The sequence below is a fragment of the Limanda limanda genome, chromosome 18, assembly GCF_963576545.1.
Source record: "Limanda limanda chromosome 18, fLimLim1.1, whole genome shotgun sequence".
Lineage (NCBI taxonomy): Eukaryota > Metazoa > Chordata > Actinopteri > Pleuronectiformes > Pleuronectidae > Limanda > Limanda limanda.
In genome coordinates, this window is record NC_083653.1 from 18,096,314 (window position 1) to 18,124,004 (window position 27,691).

General features: G+C 44.8%; 2 protein-coding genes across 8 annotated transcripts in view; one reads left to right on the plus strand and one right to left on the minus strand.

Moving 5' to 3' along the window:
* Nucleotides 1-200: 200 nt before the first annotated feature.
* fzd3a (frizzled class receptor 3a) lies at nt 201-21,344 on the plus strand. 3 transcript variants are annotated; one of them, XM_061091702.1, is made up of 8 exons: nt 201-401; nt 12,177-12,373; nt 13,310-13,772; nt 14,703-15,002; nt 15,897-16,148; nt 20,035-20,183; nt 20,569-21,000; nt 21,086-21,344. In XM_061091702.1, exons 1-8 carry the CDS (start codon nt 201-203, stop codon nt 21,342-21,344), a joined length of 2,253 nt encoding a protein of 750 aa, XP_060947685.1. The 3 variants fall into 3 exon arrangements, with proteins under 3 accessions (XP_060947685.1, XP_060947686.1, XP_060947687.1); XM_061091703.1 differs by having other exon boundaries at nt 20,743-21,000; XM_061091704.1 differs by having other exon boundaries at nt 20,035-20,147; nt 20,839-21,000.
* Nucleotides 21,345-26,100: 4,756 nt separating this feature from the next.
* Nucleotides 26,101-27,691, minus strand: part of cdc42bpab (CDC42 binding protein kinase alpha (DMPK-like) b) — a 73,255-nt gene continuing 71,664 nt past the window's right edge. For all 5 annotated transcript variants that reach the window (XM_061091232.1, XM_061091230.1, XM_061091229.1 and 2 more), the window contains one exon: nt 26,101-26,234. In XM_061091232.1, the coding sequence (XP_060947215.1) occupies nt 26,103-26,234 (132 nt within the window). In that variant the 3' untranslated portion in view covers nt 26,101-26,102. The remainder of the gene's footprint in view (nt 26,235-27,691) is intronic.

The following is a 27,691-nucleotide window of genomic DNA, read 5'->3' on the forward strand; positions in this document are numbered from 1 at the left end:
CCGCCGCGTTGGATTGTGCTGCCCGACCCAGGCTGCTTCCCTGTGAACCCGAAGAGGAGGAAGAGACAACCACATGGTCCTTTAGCCTCGCAGTTCCACCTTCCTCGTGAATGAGCCTGATGCTAACAGCGCTCGACCCCTTCTCTTAACCAGCCGTCACCTGGGTCCTTTCCCCCCCCCCCTCCTGTGACAGACCAGTCATGGATCTCCTGTGGGTGCTGTCGGCGTCCATGCTGTCGGCGTGCGTGGCCATTCCCATGGACGGAGCGGCCGAGAGCCACAGTCTGTTCACCTGTGAGCCCATCACCCTGCGGATGTGCCAGGGGCTGTCCTACAACTCCACCTTCATGCCCAACGTCCTGAACCACTACGACCAGCAGACTGCCGCGCTCGCCATGGAGGTACAGTACCAGCTTTCATCATGCGTCAGTTTCAATCTGAGGGTTAATATGTTTATTCACTGATGTGTTGTGCTGATAATCAAATCAGAATATTGTCATTAGGAACAGAAAAATATATGTTTTCCTCCTGTTAATGTGGGTAAATCTTTTCATACATGATTCGGGACGGGTGTATGGAATTGTTTTAGGTTTCGGGCCTTTTCATCCACCACACGCGCTCAAGACGCATTGCATCGCATGAAGAACTCGTCAAAAAATTTTCAAAATAGCAATGAAATTAAACCATTAGTCAAAGAATACAATTGCAAGGGTTTGGACCAAGTCACAGATAAATCTTTAGCACATATTTTAACCTATTTGTATTTATTTCTTGCTCCAGCATATATAAATGTTGTCAATTGCTTTTTTTGTGAATTTATTTTTGTTCAATTATGGATTGGTCAGATAAATAGATAAAGGGCTGATTAAATAGTCAAAGTAATTTTTTTTATTCTATTTAGTCACATTCCGAGCAGTATAATCAAAACAATAATAACTATATTACTCTATTTTTTTAACTCTTTTCAGATAATTGACTATGAACTCGTTCAAAATCCTAGTGTGTAATTTAAAAGTATAAACAAATTTTATTGCAGTTGTTTTCAAAAGAACTGAAAAACTATTGGATTTAGATGTGAAGTGTATATTGTTCTCGCTGTTACTCGCCTTGTCGGAAAGATTTTTTCTTCTGGTCTATTCAACAGCTGGAACATTTGATTGATCAGTCTATTAATTGACAGAAAATTAATTGGCTACTGTTTTGATCATCCATAAATAGTTTCAGTAATTTTCAAAGTAAAAATTCTGAACATTGAATTCAACTTACTGACAGAAATCTGATACAGTACAAATATCGTCTGTATATAGATTTTTAGCCGGCTTCTGCTCACATTGATGGAATGTGTGTTAAACCTGTGGATGAAGAAACCACTTGGGAAATAAGTCCACTCTGCCTGCACCTGCACAAAGTAACAATTTTACTACAATAAATCATAATTGTATCTCTGGATCATAGTGTCTGCTGCATTGCCTGCCTCATGAACCTCTCTTACACCAAGTAGCATATACAGGGTTTTTTAAACTCTGGTTAACCCACTAAAAAGGCGATTGAGTCTTTTTCCATTGCTTATAGAGGAGATTGTCATTCTATCCCCCCCCCGGTGAAACACGAGGCTCTCTCTCACCTCGCTATCTTTCCAAGTTCACCTGATTGTCTCATTTCCAACACTGCCGATCAGAGCTGGAGCAGATACACATCTGTGGTTCCTGCATAGTCATTTGACCCAGGAGTGAGTGCAGATTATATCCATTCTCTTTGCAGACAAAAGCCAGATGTTAGCGTGTGTAAGTGGGTTTTACGACCAGTGGAAATGGGGCTCTGAACATCAGTGGCACAGATAGCTATTACCACAAGAACTTGGTATTCGCTGAGATTTGGTTATATTGAAAGTGCTAGCGTCTTAAATTAGTTTCCTGTAGCTCCAGGGAGTGGAGGTATATTACCAAAGCATTAGGCAGAAAATTAAGTTTTAATATTTGTCCCTGAAGGCCATGAGAAAAGTGCATTATTCAACTAGTTGACCTAAAAGGATTTCTGGCCAGATGTCAGACAGAGCCATTTACCATCTCATACATAAATACTTTACACCAGAATAAGAAGGTGTATGTAGGTTTTAAAAAATGTGGGTAAACCTGTTCAAAAAGGCAATGGCTCCGTATAGGATTTTGCATTTCCCCCGATGTGAGTCACATTTGATGCCATGAACATGCCAGAAACTGAGTAGCTCTCTCACCTGGCTATCTTGCCAGTGATGCATCTTTTATGATATGAAGAAGAAAATTGCTGTATAAAAGAGGTTCAGGAGAAGAGGTACTTCAAAATGTCGCATTCACCCGGGTGTCATGTGTCCGTTACAGCCAATCGTAACCGGAGCTCATTAAAAACCTGTTTGACGCGGCATTGAATGCTGATTGTATCCATTCTGATCAAAGATAATAAATCAGACCCATTTTGAACAACAGGCTTTTTGAGCAAAAAGATGGCAAACTGTGATTCAGTGTGGTTGGTCTGTTGGATTAATGCTCATATTTCAGTGTTTACTCCATGTTTTATTGTTTATACCGCTCAGATAATCTATAGATTACCAGCCACAACATCTGACTGCGTTTATCCTCCTTTAAATGTCACGTTGGGAATTCAAACACAATCATGCAGCAGATGCATCACCTCGTTAAGTTAATCCCATCCTTTATGCAGGCTGATCTTTCTGCTAGCACAAGCTATCCAGCAATTCCTGGCCAGACTGCTCCAAAACTAGATTGGACGCTCCGTCGGCTGAACTATCTGCCCAACTGGGAGTGTGTGTATTTATCTCAGTTTATCCGATCTGCCAAGCTCCCGTTCCATCTATCGCTTTTACCCTCTGACCACACCCCCCCTCCCCTGCCCAGCCCGGCACAGCGCTGATGCCGATGTGCGGCGCCCCGCTGACCATCTGTGCCTTGTCCACTTTGCAGTGCTCAGTGTTGAGTACACATGGAGAGCGATGGAGGATGGGAGGAGCTGCGTGGCATGAAAATCCAGGGTTATGTAACCCGGCTGAGGGAGCATGCAGCATCACAGGGAAAATTGCTACCACACCACAGCTGTACTTGGGAAAAATGCAATCACACTCCCGCTGTGTCCTTTCCCGTCATTGCTGATTTATTATTCTGTCTCATCTTCTGCGTTTTCTCGCTCGGCCATGTCTGTTTTAGATCTCCGCTGTGTGATTTTTAATGGAGACCTTCAGGAAAACACAAGTTGAATTTTGATGTGCCGATCAGATAGATGCAAGCAGTGTTGGTAGAATCACTTTCTAGCCGCTGAGACGCTATTAACCCGGCATCACGTTGTTTTGAGGCCTGATGAGCTTTTTACACCACATCTCATTGTGCGGGTTTCAGCGAACAGAAAGAAACACTCCTGGTTGAGACGGTGTTCACTTTGATTGGTCATGGATTTACAATTAAGTCTCTTTTAGTGCTTAGAAATGCTTGTTGGAAAACAACCCGAACACCAAATAGATTCCAAATAACGGAGACTGCGCCTCTGTCTGGCTCTTGTTTTCCAGATAACTCGCCCTAGATCCAGTTCATGGGAGAATTCAAAGCCTATAAGATGTTGAGAGCAGCCAAATGAGAATTGACAGTTGATTTTTAAAGGGAATTAGCTCCACTGAATAGCCATGGTAATGATGAAGAATGCCTCGCACCATGGAGGAACTGGGAGTTGGACGAGAACCAACGCCTGCAGTTCTTGCATTTTTTTGTCTAAAAACCCCTGAAGTGCTTTCTCTTTGGATCTCTTCTTGCTTTTCAAGGTCTTTTCAAGGTTTTTGTCTTTTGGGCAAGTGGTTATAGTGGGTCCTAATGTTAGCGTTTTCTTTTGAGATAAAGATTTCTAAAACTAACGTCGAGTGGTGCTCATTACAATAATTGTAGACAATTGTGTGTCGAATGAGAAATAGAAAGGTTTTTTTACTCAGTTGCAATAATACATTTTGTATGGCTGTTGGAACATGAACCACCAGAAGCAAGGTAATTTCTAAAGACAGGACTTTTCTGTTATGGCGTTCATCTTTGCTCAGTCAGTCACCGCTGACCGCCAGATGACCTCGCAGCTGAAGTGGGGCATCGGCCCTCGGGGCTGGGAATCTGCTAATTCTGGGCCACAATGATACTTTTCCACTCATAAGATAAGTGGGAGCGTGGCGGATTTTACTGGCATTACAAAAAGAAAAAAGAAAAGGGCTAAAATCCCCTTTATAGATAGATGCACAGTGAAGCTGACTGTAAAGCAGCTTGGGTTCCTTATGGTGAATCAATTCAGCTGCTATGACCTGTCCCCGGCATTCAGGAGAGAGGACACCAGGAGACTGTGATGAGATGCAGCTTGTCAGCTCGGCTCACTAGTTGGATTTGTCTTTTAAGAAACTGTATTTTCTACGACTTTCTAGTTGTATGAGAAATCTTCTAACCACTTAATCAATATATATTTACTAGATTGATATATTCTGCTAGAAAGAACTATAAATGCTGAAAATATGCTTGAATAATTGTTAATAATAATCATTGCCAGGTGGAAGTTTAATATTGCAGCCATGTGCCTTTTTTTTTTTTTTTAAACTCTTTATTTATAGATAATTTTCATCTTTTAGTACAGGGAGGTAAAACAAAAGACAAATACAAAACATTGAACAATTACCCAAATTCAAGTTCCAGGGGTGATCAATAAATCCAAAAGACAAAGTATCAAACCCAGTACGTGCATACAGTCTCACTCATTGGCCAAGTAGGCTTGCCATTTCTGCCATCGTTTTTCACCTAAATCTTTTTGGAGTCTGACTGAATAAGTAATTTGCTCTAGTACATGTAGTTGTTTTACAATATTAACAAAAGAGTCTGTAGTGGGAGCGTTTTTCTGGAGCCAACATTTTGTGATGGCCTTTTTACTTGCAGCCAGCAAGACCCTAAGTAGGTATATATCAGCTTTACTTAACCCATCTGGCATATTCCCAAGATAGAGAATTGTGAATAATACATTCATATTAAAGCATAGAACCTTTGAAACAATTTTTGCCACTTCTCTCCAGAAAGACTGGATGGAGGGGCAAGACCAAAAAATAGCCATGTGCCTTTTTGAGCAGCTAGCAGAAGACATGAACTGTTCCCTTAGCCTTGGACCACAGCTCACCATTGTAAATATCTTACAATAGCCAAACACTTGCATATGTTGGCACACTTTTCTCATTTGGTACGCTCCTCAGATATTTAGTTGGGAAAATATTGAAATGCAATCAGGGGGCGGAAGGACTGTGATGGAGATGGTTTCAGAAAGATGGGTGTGTGTAGAGAACATGGTCTGCTTCTCCAAGCGTGGGTCAGGGCGAACTGAAGATGTTAAATCAATTAGATTGATAAGAGCGTTTGTTTACATGAAGTCAAAGCCAAGCCTGCAAATCATTTTAATGGCTTCAAGATACAAGGATACAAATCAGAAAGTCACGTGACTGTCGTCCTAGGGGAAATTCAGTGAGAGCTTTTCCCTTTGTCACAACCGTGGACGTTAAAAGATGATCTCGATCTCGGCTTTTCCCGTACATGTCGCGTTTTGTTTTGTTTTGTTTTTTTGGGTGCATTGACACAAACACTAATCAATTGTCTCTGTCTAATCTGCTCAGTCCCACTCCTGCTCATTTCCTCCTCCTTTCAGGTCGTTAAATCAGCCTCTTGTCTCAGGTTTACAACTCGCCCAGATAAACTGTGTCATGTTACAGCTGCTGTTTGGCATAACCTAGATACTCCACCCAGGCAGTGTGAATGGATTTCGTAAAGGAGAGATGAGGTGTGTGTGTCTGTGTGTGTGTGTGCGTGTGTGTGTGTGTAAAATGCTGATGTAGCTGCAAGTCTGTTAAAATGGGCTGCGGTGAACTAAAAAGTGCACCATTAAACCTGCTTATTGTGTCGGCTAGTAAAGATGTATCCCTGCTAAGCACACACACTCACACAAACACACACATGCAGACACAACATGCTCTGATAAACCCTACCTAGCGTGACACAGGCTATAAAAGAGCCTCTTGTTTTATTTAATGTCCAACACCGTGTTTATTGGCTGTGGAGTGAAAGAGAAGCGCATCCAGAAAGCAAGTCGCTGGTCCACAACAACCTTTCTGTGTGTGGGTGTGTGTGTCTGTGTGTGTGTGTGTGTGTGTGTGTGTGTGTGTGTGTGTGTGTGTGTGTGTGTGTGTGTGTGTGTGTGTGTCATTAACACACTGTCAGAGCATGAGTTTTTTAAACACTTTCTCAGTGGTGAATGACACGGCTGAATCGGTCGACCCATCCCTCCTCTTGCGCTCTCTCTCTCTCTCTCTCTTTCTCTCGCTCTCCTTCTCGACTCCCCCCCTCACCCGTCTCTTTTGTCATCCCCCTCCCCCTACGCAGGGCTCACCCGTTGCCCAGGAAACGGTCCCAATTGTGCTGCTAACAAAGGGGAGCTGAGGCTTTCTTGCCTCCCGGGAGGTGGTCCCCTCCGCCCCGCACCCTGACCTCCTCGAACCCGGCTCTCCTCCTTCTTCTTCCTCCTCCGTCCTCCTCCTCCTCCTCCTTCTCCCTGGTGATGCATCACTCGTCACCATGGCGCTGAGCTTGGAAATTTGGAGAATTGGAATGGCAGTATAGGAGAAAGGAGAGTAACGGGGGGAGAGGGAGAGAATTTGTAGGAGGGAAGGGGCTGAGGTGACTGGGAGGTTTTTAGAAGAGAACCCATGGACACAGACCAGTTGACCGTGGTGGGCTTCTTCTTTGTCACAGATTCATCAGTCACAGCATCTTAGCAGCCGTCTCAGAGCCTTTATTATAAAGTAATTACTTAAGCATTAAGAAGATTCATACAGCGTCACTTAAATGCACTTCTTTGAACGAGGACCTATTAATAATTAATTATCACAACCATCTCAATATGATTCAAAACATGCTGGTTAATCCGAAAACTGAGGTGAAACTGAGGTCAAGGCTGTGACCTAGTTCTTCAGAGATTAGACGGATTAAAAATGCTTGATTATGCACAATTACATGATACATAAACAATGTGTGCTCACCACAACTGCATGATAATAACCATTAAAACTCATATTTACCCTTTTTTCACTTCATTAAATTCCGACCGGTGCTTTTCTGTCTCTCAGAACCTCTGATGCTTTCTTATTAGTCACAGACGATTTACCTCAACAACTGAAATGCACAACTGTAATGAAGCAGCCTGAGCAAAGCAAGCTGGTTCTGTAAAGTTCTATCTTTTACTCATTAAGAGGTTCACTGATGATGAAGTCTAAATAATGACATTAATGGCTAAATTCTATTTAGCTGCTTCAGTTTCAGGGTCCTTGTATTGTGCATGTTAGCTCACAGACACATGGTCATGACTTACCGGGACATTTGAATAGGATAGAATGGAGCCGTTGCTATTTTTAGTACCTCGTTTTTTCTTACTATGACAAGGTAAAATGTCTGATGAGAAAAATACTGGCTTGAAATGTTATGATAGAAACCTTCAGATCAGATGGAGATACGTGGTGTGTTCATCTTTTGATTAAATATTTAACACAATGATCAAATTACCAACATTGTGGTGTCTTGTTCAGGGGCCGTCTGAGGTCTGCCTTTGGCTTTGTTCTCTTTATTTTCCTTCAGTTTTGTCTTTCACTTTTGCTTTAACTAGTATTACGTATTATGTTATACTTTCTACTAGGACTTCTACAGGGGCTGGGATATATGTCCAAAAATGTTACCATCAGTTTATATCATCATAACATTCTATTATTTCTTTCAATTTAAAGACTGATATTTGCTCCTGAGTGAAGGTTTTGTTTTTAACTCGTCATGGGCAGAAAATGAAAAACACTTGATAAACATTTTACAGATCGGAGGTAGAGCTTTAAACTAATTATGTGCTTTAACTATACCTGATCCCTCATGGCTGACGGCTGAGGAGGTGGAGTGGTTTGTCCACTAATTGTTGGATAGTTGATGGTTTCGATCCACAGTTTAATGGTTGCTGAGACTAAAAAAGCGTTATATAGTTATATAACTACAGACCAGTTACCATACTTTCACAATGCATATGCAATATAATGTTTTATTGCTATTCATAAAAAACATGTTGGAAAATCTATTCATTACCCATTTTAAAGAACATTTGTGTTTAAATGTTTGTCCTGTTATTTTGAAAAATGTGTAAAACAAATCTGGTTAAATTTACCCCCTGTGTGAAATCTTCGATGTCCTTTGTTTGCAGTCCCAGAATCCACTGCTTCTCTAACCGCCATGTCTGACTGTGTGTGCGGCTGCTACTTCCAGAGTGGCACATTATTCCACATTTTCCGAGATCAAGAATCCCTGAACAAACTCCCATGAATACGTAATGGCTGTAGCAGTGGGATTGAAGCCGAAATTGCATTAGCATACCGCCCTCCAGGGCCGCACCATTGGACAGAGTGGTGTATTACACGCTTGATTCTCCTCACACGGCCAGCTCTGGGGTCTACGGCGCCCGATAAACCCCTGGCCATTCATTGGACCGGTGGCTCACCAGCTGTTTCTGGTGAGGCCATTAACACGGAGCCGCTGTGGAGGGTGAGGAGCCTCCGCAGGCTCTCGAGTTGTTGGTGTTGGTTGGAATTGTTTGGGCTGCTGTCTGTCCAGTCCTGCCCACACTGGCTCACATGATGGGTGGACTGTCATAAAATGGCTGATTGGTGATACTGAGGAGATGGAGGAGGGGTAGGAGGAGGACGGGTGATGGAGGAGTGTAAAAATAGAAATAAGGGAAGCACGATGAATAGGAGTTGGGATGAATAAGAAGAGAAGCGGAGCGTTTTTCCCCTGGTAGAGATTCACTTCTTGTAACCTATATATTTATTCAAGCGTTTCCCATGCCATCTCAGTTCTCAGTCCACCACAGTGGAGTACACTGTGTTCTATAGAGCATCACAGGCGCCCGCGGCCTTCAAAACAGAGTGGAAGAGCAAAGATGCGAGTTCGCTTTAGCTCCATTAGATCATGTTTGAGTGCTTCAACCCAATGCTGACAGGGCACTCCTGATGAAGTCATACATGTCACAGGAATTCACACTCACAGCAAGAAGCAAAGGAGGATGATGAGTAGAGTTATCATCTTCTTCATCGTCAGGGTGGAGTGAACTTCAGGATTTAGTGCTTTTGTATGTTACTTCTCCAGAGACTGAAACGACATACTCCAGTTTCACTTCTCTCGCTTTCTTTGACCTCGTTCTGCCTGTAGCTGAAATGTAATAGTCTACAAGTATTGTGTTCAAAAAACAAGTCATTGTTGTTGATTTTGTCTTTGTGATGGTTGTGTTAATCTTTATGATACTTACCACAACTCCTCCGTCTGTTTTGATGACGTGCAGTTAACTGTGGGTGTTGACGTGTGTCTTTGGTCTTTGAAGCCATCGTAGCTCTCTTCTTATATTACCAGTAATAATTGATTAGTTATTTTAGTCATTTTTAAGCTGTCAAAACGGTGTTTCCATCTTCACAAAGGTGAATATTTGCCAGTTGGGTCACCTCGCCATTTTATTATTATTAATTTTAAAGATATTATCTGGGCTTTTTGCCTTTAATGGATAGGACAGAATAAAGTGTGTGAAAACGGGTGTACATGCAACACAGGGCTGGGACAGAACCACACTTTATGGACCAAACATTAACAAATGAAGAAAACAACTCACTAATTCATTATTATAAAATGTATCAGTTGCAGCCCTATTTAATGTTGGAAGTCAGTTATGCCAGCTACAGAGGAAACAATTTTTGTGACAAATATTGAACATCAAAACAAATTTTTCATCTTGGACTTTTGGAAATAATCTGACCACCAATAAAACTTGAGTGTGAGTCTTAGAGGTAACAGGATGTACTGATTCATGCCTGTTAAAAGGCATGAATCAGTACAGTTAGTGATCTCTGGTGTCCATCTGCAGTGATAGGCCCATTTCATTATATATAAATCATTCTCATGGAAGTGTTTTTTATGCTTCATAGATAATTCCAGCTCAGGCTACGGCTGCCTGTGTCATCGTGTCACCGTACAGCGGTGCCCAGTGAGACGTGATGACTCCATTTGTTCGGGAATTACACAATTGAATAGTTGATTCATCTCAGTTATGACAGGCGTGTAAGTCACCTTAATTGATCCTGTGCGTTTTAGCGAGGATACGAATACGCCGCTGAGTTAAGACTCTCGTTATGATCGTAATTCCTTGTCATCATCACCCACCCGTCTCTGATCCCTCACAGTGGAAGTGTTTTCCAAGTCTGGGTGTTTCCCGTGTGTCTTAGGATCACCGTCTTCTTCCTTCCACAGCAGCTGAATGTCCTCTCATCAGAAAGGTGATGGGAATCAGGCGACGACAAAAGCTGCGTGGATGTGGCAGCTTTATGCGTTGAGGACCAGGCCTAATGCCCATTCTAATCCTTTCTACATGAAGACATCACATGTGGGCGGCAGGCAAACATGCTGTCAGGAGGAGGATGTGTATCGATGCTGGGGACATATGGTGCACACACATTGTGATAATCTGTTCAAATCTGAATGAGGTTGAGGTAGCGGACAACGGAGAAGATCAATCAACACACTGAATAATCATCGTGGCGTTTCTGAGCTACAAAATATTCAGCGCACAAAAAGAGGCTTTGGAGATGTTTCATTTCTAAGACTGTGTATTAAATGTAGGATTTAAAAAATGAACTGTGTTTCATCGGCTTGTGGACTCTGTCCTATCAATAATAACGACTTTATCCCCCCAAAAATCTGATTAAGATTTCCTGTAGGTGATTCAGATATGTTGTATTTTTCATCCGCATATGCTCGTCTTCATTTTAGAGGAAGATTAGAGTATTGTGGATGCCAGGTGAACCTGTAGCAGTTGATGTGTTTTCAAATGAAAACGTCGTCATGACGATGGCCCAGCTGCTCTGCCAGTGAAGCAGCTCTTCAGGGTGGCAGACTGACCTCATGAGCTCAACAGCATCTCTCTTAAAAGTATCTTTAAAAACCTCACAGAGATAAACGTGGTCCTATTTGACCATCTCTCAATTAGCTCAACAAACATCAGTTTACAGTTTGCACGTCTGTCTCTGCATCTCCACTGAACTGAGTGTTTAACGTGCTTTAAACCTCAGTGCCTTGTCCTCTTAAACATCCACCCCTCTAACAAATACAGAGACAAATTGCCCCCTGCCTGTCCTCTCCTCACCCCTCCCCTCCCTTCCCCTCCCCCACCTCATCCCTGTCTGTCATACAGGCCTCTGTCTTTAAAGTCTGGGGGAGGGCGGGTAGCGTTTGTCTGACTGACTGGGGTGTGGCAGGAGGCCTGGCTGTAAAACACACACACAATCACACACTAACAAACACACACCACAGAGGTGAATGCAAATTCATGCACGCAAAGACGTGTAATCCTGGATATATGGATTTGTATATGTACTTACCATTCATACACACACACACACACACACCTACCCTCCTCTAGATATTTGCATATTAACAACATTCCCCATCGATGCTCCCAGCACTCACGCCGCCTCTTGGCTCGGTTTATATGTGAGAGATCATTGTTGTGCTGCTACATGGGAGTGTTAGCATGTAAATAATATACTTCCGTTGGTACTGTGGCTTATGTGCGAGTGCATGCACATCACTACAGTGTGTCAGTCAGTCACAGCGTGGTCCTCCCTCTCACACAAAGACCCTGTCAGCACCAGGAGAAGCCCTGTGTGTGTGTGTGTCTGTGTGTGTGTGTGTGTGTATTGGTGGGGGTTGCCCAGCTTGCAGTGTTCCTCCTCTGTGGAGGTTGGAGGGAAGGAACTGAGAGGAGATGGAGGATGGGGGATCTGAAGTGATTGGGGTGGAGGGGATTATTGGGAAAGGGGCCAGAGTTGTTTTTATGGTCTCATCTCCAGAAACTGTCAGACCACATGCTCCACTGATCTCTTTGTGCCTCTCTGTGACTCACATTGTGTGAAGTTGGAGAAACACACTCTGGAGACTTGGTTTGGGAGTGTGGCGTTATCTTCCTGAACTTCCACATGAAAGAAAAGCATTATTTAGCCCTGGTATTTGATGTAGTCATAAACTAAAAGTCTGTGTCTTTCTCTCTGTCCCTCACCACAGCCCTTCCATCCCATGGTGAACCTGCAGTGCTCTCCAGAGCTCCGGATGTTCCTCTGTGCTCTCTACGCTCCGGTGTGCACGGAGTACGGCCGGAAGACGCTGCCCTGCCGCCGCATCTGTCTGCAGGCCAAGAGCGACTGCTACAAGCTGATGGACATGTTCGGTGTCAGCTGGCCGGAGGAGATGGACTGCAACAGGTTGTCACAACAGTAATAATTCTTCTCCCCTGGATTTAGTTTGGCACTAACAACCCGGCTGCATAAGTCGTTTGAGCAGATGGTCCTTTTGTAAGAAGAGTAATAACACAGCAGCAAGCATGTAAAGTGAATGATTGAGTTCCACTAATAAATACTGCATGGCCTCTAAATCAAAACCTGTTTGTAGACGTAAAACTTAGAACCAGATAATTATGCTATCGTTAAAATGGAAATGATGCGTGTTGTATTTGTTTACTAATGTGGAGCTGATTTGAAGAGAACTGGCTGCTGAGCTTTCTCTGTCCCAGAGAATACAACCAGTTTCACAGTCAGATAATAGATTAAGTCGTCTGCATATTATCACATAAGTGACATAAGCGGCAGCACAAAAGCAAAAACAACAGTGTGTGCTCAAGTTGTCACAAATGAAACCTGAAAAATGTATAATAATAATCCATATTTCAAACAAACACCTGGCACATTTAAGGGATTGATATCTAATATACCTATGATAAATGTAAGAGAACTGTTTGGGCTTGTTGGAGGAATGTGCTCTACTTAGTGCTATTCTAGCTGTAAATGCATTTTTTTTTTCAAAAAAATATTAGTAAGAAAAAAAATAGTTATAGGTTTTACAAAATACCAACACCAGACAACTGAATAACATATAACCCACATATGCAAATACTAACCAATAAATGATGAATCAAGAAGGTTTTCAACTGACAGATAACGATACAAAGACAAAAAACAAAACAAGGAATTTTTTTTTTTTTTACTGTAGTAAAATAGTCTTCTAACAGATGTATTCATGGTGTCTTGGTGGGTAAAGATGGTTCCACCTTAATGCTTCAGGTCTGGCTGACAGCAGTTCCATGCTAAATGCTGAACAGCTGAACTAACCCCCCGAGGTCGTCATGTGTCTCCTGCTCCCAGGTTCCCAGACTGTGACGGGCCCTACCCCCGACCTGCTGACCTCCTGTCCAGCTCAGACACAACCGAGACCCCCATCTCCGTCGAGAGGGACTACGGCTTCTGGTGTCCCCGGGAACTCAAGATGGACCCCGAGCTGGGCTACTCCTTCATGGGGGTGCGGGACTGCTCGCCGCCCTGTCCCAACATGTACTTCACCCGGGAGGAGCTGGCGTTCGCCCGCTACTTCATCGGGGTGGTGTCCATCGTCTGCCTGTCTGCCACGCTCTTCACCTTCTTGACTTTTCTCATCGACGTGTCACGATTCCGCTACCCGGAGCGCCCGATCATCTTCTACGCCGTGTGCTACATGATGGTGTCCCTGGTGTTCTTCCTGGGCTTCCTGCTGGAGGACAGAGTTTCCTGTAACGCTGCGAGTCCCGGGAGGTTCCGGGCTTCCACGGTGACTCAAGGCTCCCACAACAAGGTCAGAACTCAGCCCGTGACTTTGTATATTATGCTCTCCTGCTGCCTACTAGGGGTGGGAATTGGCAAAAATGTGACGATTCAATAGTATTGCGTTTCTGCGATATATTGCGATACTGCAAGTTTTGCTATTCGATTCTGCGATATATTGCTATTCATGTCCCCCATATTATTCAAAGGCATTACAAAAAATGAGGAAAATAAGACTTCTCCACTCACTTCAAATGTCACATTTAATTCTGTGAACAACATTGTCTTCTACACATTAACTGAAGTGCAAAAACTAAGAAAGGGTAGTGCAAAAACGTTGTCCTTGAACATTCAGGACACAGGACCTTTGTAATTATTTTCTGAATAGGACACCTCTCACATGAACGCTGAGCTCCCAGCACATAACTTACAATTATTCAAATACAATACAGTAACATAAAGCAGACATAATAGAGTAACATAAACCTGTGAATAATCATATAAATAAGAGTAACCTAGAGCTTCAATCAAATTGAAAAAAATAAACAAATGTTTACTGCTAGAGTCCAGTCCAGTTGGCTGCAAGGTCATGACCCAAAATGTTAAATTCATTTGGGAATATTGGCATTTTTGTTCAGAAAAAGGAGTTGGTCAACATGCTCAGATGTTAAAGTGCTCCTCTGGGCCGTTATTATATCTCCTGCAGTGGAGAACATCCTTTTAGCAGACACACTAGGTAACTTTTAAACTCTGAAACCCTCCTCGTCATGCTTTGCCAGCCAGGGGCTGTTACATATATAATTGTAAATAAAGTATTAAAAAAAAAAATTATTGCAATACTTTGGGCTACAGTATCGATATAATCGCGGCCGCAAAATATTGCGATACTGAACATAATCGATTTTTTTCCCCCACCACTACTGCCCCACATACTGATCCTGATGTTCTCCCCGTGTCCCAGGCCTGCACTCTGCTCTTCATGGTGCTGTATTTCTTCACCATGGCCAGCAGCGTCTGGTGGGTGATCCTGACCATCACCTGGTTCCTGGCCGCTGTCCCCAAGTGGGGCAGTGAGGCCATCGAGAAGAAGGCTCTCCTCTTCCATGCCGGAGCGTGGGGCATCCCGGGCGTCCTCACGGTCACGCTGCTCGCCATGAACAAGATCGAGGGAGACAGCGTCAGCGGCGTTTGCTTCGTGGGACTCTACAACATGACGGCACTGCGCTGGTTCATACTGGCCCCACTGGGACTGGACGTAGTGGTGAGGAGCCACTCTGCAGACACGTCGACACATTGAAACTTGTACATGCATATTTTAAGCACAGATGACTCACAAATGGAGCGACGCTTGTGAGCGTGTTCAAGCTGTCAACTGGAGCCGCACTGCTCTACTCATCAGACGTGTGCCTCCCTCTCCACATCCCTCTATCATACACACACACCCAACTAACTTGGGGAAGACAGCTTTATGTTATAAGGCACCCTACATTTGGAATGAGGTCCAAAAATCTTTAAGGTTGTGCTCATTTATTTCATTAAGGGAATTCTCAAATCTTATCTCATGTACAACTGACTTCTCCGGTTAGTTAACTTAACCATAGAATTTTATTGAATCGGCAAAAATGATTGTTTTATGACCTTTTCCCTTGTATTATTGTATATATATATATATATGCATATTTATTTAATTCTTATTTATTTATTTTTTTCTTTCAGTGTATCAACTCTTCAATGTACCCTCTGCACCATTGTAAATGAGGGTCTTATTTCTCAATGTGTTTTCCGAGGCTTAAATAAATAATCAATCAATGTGGCAGATGATTGAAGTTGAAGGGGATTCCCTATTCACCCTGTGCTTGTCAGTGTCTCTGCCTGTCCCTTCAGCCCCCCCCCCCCCCCTCCACCCCACATCCACCTGTTGGCTCCGACAGCGGCGTTCAAGATATTTGCCCATCCCTCAACATCATACCAATGTAATAATATCTGAGCGGGTGATGAAATCAGAGCCGAGACCCCAAACTGTAACTGTGTTCAGCCAGTCTGACTGAACTTTACTACATCAGGACTTCATCAAGACCTGTGGTTTTAATATGGAGAGAGAATACCACAGGTGATATCTGTAGTTTAACCTCATCCCTCTCTCGTGTCGCCTCAGGTCGGTGTGGCGTTGCTCCTGGCAGGCATACTAGCCCTAAACCGGGTCCGAATGGAGATCCCGCTGGAGAAGGAGAACCAGGAGAAGCTGGTGAAGTTCATGATCCGTATCGGCGTGTTCTCCGTGCTCTACCTGGTCCCCCTGCTGACCGTGCTGGCCTGCTACCTGTACGAGAGCAGCTACAGAGCCGTGTGGGAGACCACCTGGGTGCAGGAGCGCTGCCGAGAGTACCACATCCCCTGCCCCTACCAGGTGATTCACTCCACTCTGGTTTATTAAAGGAGCAGTGAAATGCATTTTTTACATCAATTATTAACTTTATGCAGCCGGTACTGATCCTACCTGAAATCTGCTTTGGGCAAAGACTGAACATATTTTTACTTTAAAGGGGACATATTATGAAAATTCCACTTTTGTAGTGCTTCTACACGTTAATGTGGGTATCTGGCATGTCTTCTGTCCCAAAAACTCTGGAAAAAAACAACTCCCGCGATTTATTGTGGTTCCTCTATGTCAGTAACGATACACTAGAGTGCGTCCAATGGGATTACGACCGGAATACACGTCATAGTCACACCATACCCATGTAGGGAGTCTCGCTACATGGCCTTGGACACCATCGCCATTATCACCACCGGAGCCGGTGAGATGATGATGGTGATGATGGCGAGCTCCGGGGTGAGCTCGGTCACAGTCAAAACAGGTAAATCTGAGGAGGGCTGTTTTAGACAGGGTAACCAGGGTGCTGTTTTAAATGATCCTTGTGGTATTTTGACCAAAATATGTTGCAGACATTTCATTAAGACCCCAAGGAACCATATCAACTTGTGGTAAAATGGGCATACGATGTCTCCTTTAAGCTTAAAATAAACAGATAGTTGTTTGTTGCAGGATAATAATAGCTGAGCTTGTCTTCATGAATATTTGCTTTCATCTGCTGGTGTCATCATTTCTATCATTCTTCATTAAAACAAATGCACAGTGTAAGGATATGATGACACTTTTTTGCAACACACACATGTTCACATCACACATGAGTTACACATTTCAACATGAAATTAGTCTGCTTGTATTTATTGCAACATCATATTTCGGTGGTGCTGTATTTAAGCATAAAACCCAAAGATCCAGAAAATACAGATGAGCACCTACTCACAACCTCAGTGAACCAAACAGGATCACAGGTGCTAACAGTAGCAGAGATTCTGTCGTCACCGTCTGCACAGATGTTGTTGCACATTCAATTCACCACTGGGACAAAGAGGCTAGAAGACGGAGCAGGAGGTAACAGCTGGAGAGCTGCTGCTCGTCCGCCAGATGTGTTTGCACACAGAGATGTTGAGGAGGAGCAGCTACTCAGGGAGATAGCGTGTCCCAAATACACAGGCTCCGTCCCACACAGACCAGGATGCTCCCACGCTGACTCGTCTTCACAGAGCTGCGTTAGCCTCCAGCATCAGGAAACACACCGCAGCTCATTTGACAGAGCTGTGAATAATTCAGACGGCTCTCCCTCTCTCTCTCCTCTGTTCCTCTCAGCCAGGTGTAAGCTCCCGTGTGAGCAGCTGCCTCTGCACATCCGCTCGTACTGCTGCATGAGCACAGTGGATTCTGTTAGAGCAGAGAGTAGAACAGTGATGAAGGTGTGCAGTGGTGTACACTTTATCAGGAACTCGGTATTCTGTGGCAGAAGGAAACGGTCGGTCTTGACTGTGCAGTTTATCCATTCACACACACATTCATATAGTGCCTCTGTTTGCAGCACCTCCTCTATCACACATCAGTCAGACACTGCTGGTAATTTGGGGTTCAGTATCTTGCCCAGCTGCACCACTGCACGCAGAATGGTGGAGACTGGGTTTGAGTGGACAACCCGCTCTACCCCCTGAGCCACAGCCGCATAATCCAGTATCCTCTATTTAGGTGCTGCCTCACTTAATCTGGATTTCAGCCACTTCAGCACTTAACTCTTACTATTGGAACTAATTGTAAAATTGGTGATGTGGCTTAATGTCTTCGTAGCTACTAAACAGTTGAGCTGATGCTAATAGTGACACAGAGGTGCAGCTGTGGAGAGAGATGCTGGAGCACAGGACTGAGATCAGATGCATTTTGCTACATTGCTCTGCTCTTAATCTGTCCCATGAACACTGCAGTGTGTGAGCGAGCAGTAATCCAGTGTGTGTTCCTGCCGGGAGAGGACGGGGGTCGTGGGGGTCGAGCTGCTCCACATCATAGTTCCAGCACAGCTCTCATACACATCACCACACTGTACCGTGGAGATGCACCACAAAGACTCCACATTGCAACTCCACCCCCGACTCCACCGCCTACATGAAAGAACACACGCTTGTGTTCGCGCACAAACATACACAAAGTCCATAACATGCACCAATAGATGGCTCAGACTTAAAGTGCCGTACTATATTTAACTTAAAAGCCTTCCCTTAGGCTCCCACCTCCCTCTGCTACACACATCCTGAGTGATGCTGGACCCATCCTCAACACACACACACACACACACACACACACACACACACACGCGAGATAAAAGAAGCAAGAAACCCAAAGGCTGCTTTTTTCTTGTCATACAGATCATTTTTGGCATAGTTATATTAAGTACACGTCACAGTTTGTGTGTGTGTGTTTGTATGTTTGTGTGTGACACAGAAGCTTTAAGCCGCTCGTTGACATAATGAGGATGTCGGTTTGGTTGTTCACTCTCTTCTCTCACTGCTGTAATGGGTGTATCTGTGGATGGCTGAGCCTGGGGGCTCTCTGCCTGGCCCCCTCATAATGAGGCCGTCATGACTACACGTGTGTGTGTGTGTGTGTGTGTGTGTGTGTGTGTGTGTGTGTGTGTGTGTGTGTGTGTGTGTGTGTGTGTGTGTGTGTGTGTGTGTGACAAAGACAGAGAGAGAAGGAGGGAGATGTGGTTCACAGTTGATATATTGTTACTATTGCAGAAAGCAGCAGTGATGTAAATCTGAAATCTTTATTTTTGCTGTGACAAAAAAATACACAGAAACAGAGAATATTGCATCAGTTTGTGTTTATGGGCTTAAAAAAAAGGATTTGTGTTTTTGGGCTTAAAACAATGTTCATAACTCATGTAGGCTTTTCTCTTTGTGCGTGTGTGTGTGTGTGTTCATGTACAGATATCTTTGTGCAGACCATTTTCAGCTGAGAACTCAAAGGGTGGATTTTAGGTTTGTAATTAGGTTTAAGTTAGGGTTAGGTTAAGATTAGGGATAGGCATTTAGTTACAATGTATGATTTAGGTATAAAATGTGAAGTACGGTTAGGGTGTTAGGGTTCGGATTAGGATTAGGCATGATTCAGTCTTAGTGAGGGATAAGGTTTTGGTTCGGCTGTCTACAATGAATGGTAAGATATTTTTTAAGCAGGAAAACCATAAAAAAAGAAAGAACATACGAGTCAGATATGAAATTTAGTTCAGGTTTTATTTGTTCTAAATCACGCCGTACATTATGTTGAATGAAAGATGTGTGTCTGCTGCTGTTGTGTTTACAACTACGATCTGTTGTCAGTGAGGATGTGGAGACGACTGGGAATGACTGAAACCACTCTGTGAGCAGGCGTGATGCTTGTTTACATACATGACCTACGGACATGACTGTGTAATGGTGTCTCGTGTTTCTGTGTCCGGTTTGACTTGTTAACATATTAATGAAAATAACAGTGTTGTGCATTTTCGGAATGATAAAGCTGCAGATAGTATGGTTTTTAAAGATTCAAATATGAGATTCGCAATAGGAAGTCGGTGTCTGCAACGCTCACGCTCACACTCACACTCACACTCACACTCACACTCACACTCACACTCACACTCACACTCACACTCACACTCACACTCACACTCACACACACACACACACACACACACACACACACACACACACACACACACACACACACACACACACACACACACACCTTCAGGCCATATGTGGGTATATTAGCTGCATAATTTCTCTTATTCTGTCTCAACCTCCAGCTCTTCCTCCCACATCCAAACCTACAGAAACTGGTGCAATATTCTCTGTTTCTGTGCTCAACACCAACCTATACCTCTCAACCAATAACACATCTTCTGTGTGTGTGTGTCTGTGTGTAGGTGGAGAGCAACAGTCGTCCTGACCTGGTCCTCTTCCTCATCAAGTACCTGATGATGCTGATCGTAGGAATCCCCTCTGTGTTCTGGGTGGGCAGCAAGAAGACCTGCTTCGAGTGGGCCAGCTTCTTCCACGGCAAGAGACGCAAAGAGTATGTACTTCGTACTTCATACACACACTCACACTCACACTCACACTCACACTCACACTCACACTCACACTCACACTCACACACACATATAATGCTGAATATTTTAGTGACAAACTACCTTTAAAACGTCTTTTATATCTTCTGTGCTGTAAAATTACCAATGTTGCTAAATACTGAGTCGTACATTTCTGCTGCGACTCAAACATCCTCCTGCAGTTCTTGAACTCAGTGTGTGTATCTGTGATTGTTGTCAGTCACTCAGCTTCAGTCTGAGTGAAGTGTGACTCTAGTGTGTGTGTTTGTGTAGACGTGTGTGTGTAGACGTGTGGCTTGTCGGTGAACACAGGCCCCTCTCTGCGCTCACTCCCCACCCCTCCAAATTCAGAGCATTAACCCCCTCTCCCGCCGCCTGCTCCTCCCACTCCTCCATCCTCCACTACTTCACCCACCACCCCACCACCTTCCCCCTCTCCCTCCCCACCCTCCTGCGTCTCTCCCTGCCCACACTGCCCCTCCCCTCCTCCTCCTCCACACCCCCCTCCACCATCCCGTGTTGCAGTGCGATGGTCAACGACAGCCGCCAGGTGCTGCAGGAGCCCGACTTCTCCCAGCTGCTGCTCCGGGACCCCCACGCTCACATCTCCAGGAAGTCCAGGGGCACGTCCACCCAGGGGACCTCCACCCACGCCTCCTCCACCCACCTGGCCATGCTGGACGAGCCGCCCAGCGCCAGCACCAGCCGGGCCGGCTCACTCCGCAGCGCCCGCTCCAAAGTGAGCAGTTACCACGGCAGCCTGCACCGCCACAGAGACGACAGGTGGGTTCACGTTTCCACTTCACACTTTCCTAATGCACTCCACAGAACAGTTCCCCTCTGAAGCCCGTCTCTGTTCTGATCTCAGATACACAGCCTCCAGTTTCCGGGCCATAGACGACCGACTGCCCTACGGTAGCATGCCTCGCCTCAACGACCAATCACAGCCCAGGCACTGCAGCAGCAATCGTCTGGAAGGCCTCTCGCGCCACGGCTCCACGCAGCTGCTGGAGAGCCAGTCGCGGCACAGCAGCGTCCGGGACCTGAGCAGCGCCACTCAGGCTGTGCTCTGTAACCCTGGAAACGGGATCCACAAAGTCCTGGAGGAGGACGGCTCCACAGCCTGAACTGGGATTCTATCTGAGGAGAACACGTGACTGGAAGCTTTGAACCGAGGAGGAGGAAAAACTGATTTTCTGGCTTTTTCTAGAAGGATGAAGAATGTGTGAGGATCCAGTGTGAGCGGGACACTGATGGAGTTTCACTGTGGGATCCGGACTCTTGGCGTTACCTCGGCGACGGCTCCATCCGTCCAAGTTCAGAGGACTGAGTGTGGATCAATGCCTTAAAACCTTCTCTCACCTTTACCTGATCCACGAGCTGAACCCGAAACACTGAAGCTCAAAGTCCAGACTCCTGATGGTGACGACGACACTTCACTGTGGGACCAACTGAGCTGAAACTGGGACCAACAGACTGTAATGGACTGGCTCTTACTATTTCAATACTACTGTGTATAAAGGACTCTGGACGTAGGACATTACAAAGCTCCTCCTCCAGTCAGTGCTCTGGGACGGAGGAGCTCACTCATCCACTTCATTTGATTTCTAAATGCTTTACGAAGGACACTGGACTTGGTTGAGTTTCTTTAAGACGTTTCCCTTGTGGACTTCCAAGTCCAGTCCCCTTTAGAAAACACTTAGAAGCAAACAGAGAAGCATGGGATTCTTTTTTTAAACTTACCTTTTTTTAAGATTTTTATTTTTTACTTGTTTTTTTTACCATGGTTCACAATTATTTTTCAGCTTCATTTGTCTTAAGTTCTGTTAAATTAACCTGCTGCAACTTTTATTTATAAAAGCACCCGATTCAAAAGGTAACACAACTTTACACAACCAACATGTGAGTGTGGATTTTTGCCTTAAAACGTCCTTATGTCTTTACTCGACCGGCGAGCTAATCCCAAAACTGAAGGTCAGAATGGCGTCAGTCCAGGTTACAGTGGATCTTTTGGTCTCCATGGCGACGTCCTGATGGCATCTGCTCTCTACAAGCACTGCATGTGTCTCCTGACCTTTTCAAAAAGCCTTGTCTCATTTAAAACTGTTTCTAATATTGAGGTACGTCCCTGCACCTGTGCAGCTTTGTATGTGATGAGGGAAAAAGTCTGTTGTTCGCCAGTTTGTGTCAAAGCTGAAATACAGGGACAAGAGCTGAATCCAAACTCCTGCCTTATTAGGACCATGTGTTCAGACAGAAAGATGGTGATCTTTACAAGTGGAAATCGTTTTTGATTTGACACGTTTCCGGATCATTTGTCATAAACGTACAGAGAAGAAAAACAAAATGGAAACAACGTTGAATTGATAGAAACGACCACAGGAAGGTTCCGTGTCCATTTCACTTCAGTTTCTGTCTGAACACACGTTTACACTTTGAACAGATAGAATGCCCTTAAGTTAGTCAAACACTGAATAGTCTCTCCTGCTACTTGTGTCCTTACTGTAGAGCTGCTGTAAATGTTAGAGCAACATTTCCTCTAGTGGCAAAACCTGTGCATAGATGTATAAACTGAATTTTGTTGTTCATTTGAAATAAAGTTGTTTTTTTAAAGAAAGGACAAAAAGGATGTTTGTTTGTTTTTGAAATCAGAAGAAATGACGACACAGAAACACATTTCCTGTTGTATTTGTAACAGCCCTCCGCTTTATTGAAATACATCGGAGTCAGGTTAATATAATGAGTTGTCCACATAAGTGTGGCAGCCAGTTCCATACATTATTTTTTGTTTTGACCTTACACCTTAAATATTTTTTTTTGTGCAAAAAAGAATCTACATCACCTGTAGTGGGTTATCCTCAGTAAAACGCCCAAACTGTTCAAAAAGGAGCAAGTCCAAGTAAAACAACAAACCGAAAAACAAAAATGATTACATCTATAACATGCAAAACTGTACAAATTATTACAAAGCAATCCTAGAAAAAAAAAACAAAGTGTAATATGATATGAAAGAGCAAAAATAATATAGAAGGTACTGTGGATAAGACCTCACTGAAATGCAAAGGCGTTTGATTTTTTATTTTATTTTGAAGATTTTCTTCCTCTTAAACGTTACGACTGTGGCCCGTCCGCCATCGAACCGCCGGTCGCCCTTCACCCCTGAAACTTTTCAACTCTCTCTCTCTTCCTGCTGCCTCCACCTGGGTCCTATCTACTGTACATTACAGCCAGATTCCCTCACTCACTCCTTCATCCATCCGTCGATCCTCTAACACGCTCATTCTCTCATCTAAATGAAAATAATTCATTGGTTCTGACATTTCCTGAGTTTCTCTTCCCCCTCTCTCTACACTGGGAAATCTGGGATCAGCTTCTCTGTACAATATTGGCCGATAATAAAACCGTTTCCTCTCGCCCAGCGAATACATTCTACACACAAACTCCAGCAGGAACTGAGGAGAGTCACTAGCTTAAAAGAAAAAAGTCTCCGAGGAGGTGGTTTGTTCGGAATGAAAACCAGCTTAGTCGCACTCGGGCGCTCCACACGTCCCTCGCTTAATAAAACACTTGGAATGGGTCGTTTGGAACTACTTTGTATCGTGTTTCAACCGGGGCAGGATCGGCAGGAATGTGCACCGAAGTACTTAAAAGTTTTTGTTTCCCTTTCTGACAAACGAGACAAGCGTAATAAAACCGGAGGATTCCAACCCGGGACGCTTCACTGTGAAAGCATTCAGCGGCTCCTGAAGAGAGCAGCTGAGACAGAAGGGGGCGTCGTCACTGTCACATCACAGTGAGGGCTTTCTTCTTTTACACATAATACCACATTAAAACCACATCGCAGTCGGTGGACAGGTTTCACATCGGGCCCTGCGAGCGTTTCCTCCAGTGAGATGCTTTTTTTTGTTTTCAGTGTCTGTGAAGTGAAGGGGATTGAGCAGAGGTAACAGGTTTGTTTGGCCGTGATCGCTCCTCCGCTCTGCAGCCGGGAGGCGCCACTCCGATCGAAACGCTCTTTCAAAAAGGCCTTTTTCATTCTGCCAGAGGAGAACCTGCCTGGGGGGGGGGGGGGGTTGCTGAGGTGCAGAGGTGCAGCTCTGTTCATTCTACACAACCACAGGCAGCACTAAGGTTATTGCATCTGGACTCACAGAGATCCAGGTGCAGACGTAGTGTCTGTCTACATTCTTATTTTAGCATTTTCTTTAATCTTGAAATCAACATGTAGCTTTTAGATCGTGGAAACATTCTTCAGGAGAAGCTGTGAGAAAAAAATCCTGTCACCAAGTGTCTCTCCCTTCTTTTTGTCCTTTTTTAGTGTTTTTTTGGTAAAAATGGAGCTGATATCTACACAGAAGCACTGAGCGTCTCCTTCTGGGTTCCACAGTGAATTTTAGAAACACACACTCGTTTACACACACCGTCGATTAACTGATCAGAGCCGCTTCCCCCCCGACAGCCGGAGGAGGAGCAGGACAAGTCCTCGGCTGCGTGAGAACACCTCAGTGCGTAGATAACATGTGTGATAACTGCTCGTGTTCACTCTACAGTACGGGCAGTAGTGTCTTCACTCAAATGCAAACCGAGTGGGGGAAAAAAAAAACACACACACACAACGCGTGTCGTACATACGATAAAAAAAAACAAATCTAAAATCAAAAGTTAAAAAAAGAAAACTGGAAAGTTATTTAAAATGGCTTTTGTGTGTGAATACAACCTCAAATCACTCAAAGAAAGAAAACAAAGAAAAGTCAAAAGGGGATTTTTTTTTTTGTCCTTTCCCGTGTAGTTTTCTACATTATCATATATTACTCTCTACTTTGAAACCTATGTACATTATTGTGATGGAGCCTGTGAGTTGGTCAGTTTGGTTTTACAGCAAAGTGGAAACGTCTGCGCTACGCTGGCGAGGACCCGTCCGGGGGGGGGGGGGGGGCTGGATGGCGTCGCTCCCGCTGGGCCGGTGGCGAGGAGGAGGAGCACAGCTGGAGGCGTGATGAGGTCACGCCAGCCGCCGGTGTTAACGCTGCTTGTAGCTTTTTACTGATGGTCAAAATAAAAAATATTATAAAGTCACTGCACTTAGTATTCATGAGCAAAATAAAGAAGAAAAAAAAAGACAAATCATTGATATCCTTTCTTTCTCTCTCTCTCTTTTTTTTAACCTTTTGGATTTTTCGCAGCACCCAAAGAGAAAGCGACTGAGGGGAAGTGGAGGAGGGGTTTAAACTCCGCCCGTCTGCTTCGGGCCAGAAAGAAGCAAACCTCCCTTTTCCTCGTCTAAGATTGATAAATAAATTAAAATATCGTCCCCTTAAAACCCAAAGGGTTCTATGTACAAGTACAAATCCTGTTCTCTCCACAGTGATCCTCCTCGGGGGGGTTCTGTTTTCGTTGCATCGTGACGCGTTGGAGTCTGAATGGGAACAGGGGCTGTGAGCAGAGGTTTCCTATAGCATGTGCCCTTTCTGAATAAACACATGCACACGCACACAGGCTGGCAAACGCAAAACAGCTTCTCTCTCACACACACACACACACACACACACACCTTCAAACATCAGCACCCACATGTACACCACCACTGTTTGCAGATGAATCCTCCGTCAGTCTCAGTGTTTCTGCTCGGCGTCGGGGGGGTGGGGGGTGGAGACATACTGAGGTTGTAAAGTGGGACAAATGTTCATGGGGAGGGGGGGTGGGGGGTGGGAGCTGCAGTTCTCTGGGCAGTGAAGGGGGCGGGGGGGGGGGGGGTTCTGAGAGGAGGTGAGAGGCTGCGGTGGAGGAGGAAGTAGAGAAGGAAGAAGAAGAGGAGGAGGAGGAGGAGGGTCTGGAGTCCTGTGCTGTGGGCCGGTCAGTTGCATGGTGGGTGGGGGGGTGGGGGCTCATGTGTCCCAGCCCATCCGGTCTGTGCTCTCCAGGGACAGGGACTTGGTCTTGTGTGGGGAGGCCGGGCTGGGGGGGCTGCTGAAGGTGGAGCTGTTGGAGGCCGTGGAGTGACGGGGGGAGTCCGAGTCCTGGAGGAGGGGGGGGACAGAGAGAAGAGAGGAGAGGGAGAGAGATGAAAGGAAGAGGGAGGGGCAAAATAAAACACCAGTTAGATGAGTTCATCTCAAATCTCTACAGAGACTTAAGTGAATCAGATTCACCAAACTACAGACTGAGCCTCTGTCTGTCACACAATGAATAATTAGGATCTGACCCCCCCCCCCCCCCCCCCCCTGTTTATGACCAATGAGAACCAACCAGCAGCTCTCAGGCTACATCCACACGACTCCGTTTTAGTTTGAGAAAACGGTTTTCAAATCAAAAAACAATCTTTCTACACAAACGTTTTGGCTGCGGATCAGAAAACGTACTTCTCATCTACGGTGGATAAACAGCTGCCGGCGTAAATAGGAATTTTTAGGAGTAACAGCTCATGTTCTACACATTTAATCAGTTGTGTTGTTGCAAAAACAACAGGGTCAGCGACATTGAGTTGTTCACTGGGAGTCGAGGCCGATGCTGGTGGTTTCCTTCTGGTAATAGGTCGTGTGATAGAAGCCCAACCAATCAGCGAAGGCTAAAATTGTGACCGAAAAGATCCAATCAGAAAGCAGTTGCGAGCATAGATTTACATATAAAGACTAGATGTCTCGTCCGCGCTGCCGGCCAACAGAGCCGGACGTCACCACATGGCGGCCATCTTGCCAGAGGTTGCTCGCTCACCCATAACATTGTGTTGGTAGTGGTAAATAACCATAACTTGCTCAATTTTCAACCTCTGACATTTATAACAAACCAGACCCTTTCAAAATCGGTTGAAAATTGAGCAAGTTATGGTTATTTACCATTTCCAACACAATGTTATGGGTGAGCGAGCAACCTCTGGCAAGATGGCCGCCATGTGGTGACGTCCAGCTCCGTCGAACGAGACATCTAGTCTTTATATATATATCTATGGTTGCGAGTGTCTTTCGTTTCCATCTTAGTTTCTGCCGGTCCAGACTGAAATGCTGCTCCAAAGTTTTCAAAGTAGAACCAGGCCGGCATCGTTAGTGGCTCTAGAACTAGAAAACTAATAGAACGGAGGCCAGGCACATCTGTGACAGACTTAAAGCATCCAATGGAAACGTAGAGACGTGGATCTAGCCTCAGAGAGGAAGGGATCACTGAGTGCTGCCTGCTGGGTGTTTATGAATCTGCTGTTTTGGGATGGAGCGCAGATGTGAAGTCAGAATGCAGCGCAGCGCTAACGCCCCCCCCACTTCCCCTCCCGCTTCCACTACATTCCACCCCATCAGCACATCAACAGCTCAATTGAGCAGCAATGATCAGCTCAGGGAAAACAAACATGCAGGCGAGGGGCAGAGGAGGGAGTGTGTGTGTGTGTGTGTGTGTTGAACTCCTACTGTACAACACACAGACTCTTACAGGCCCTTGTGTGAGTAAACATGTAATAATATGTAGAACTTCAACGAAACTAGAGCAG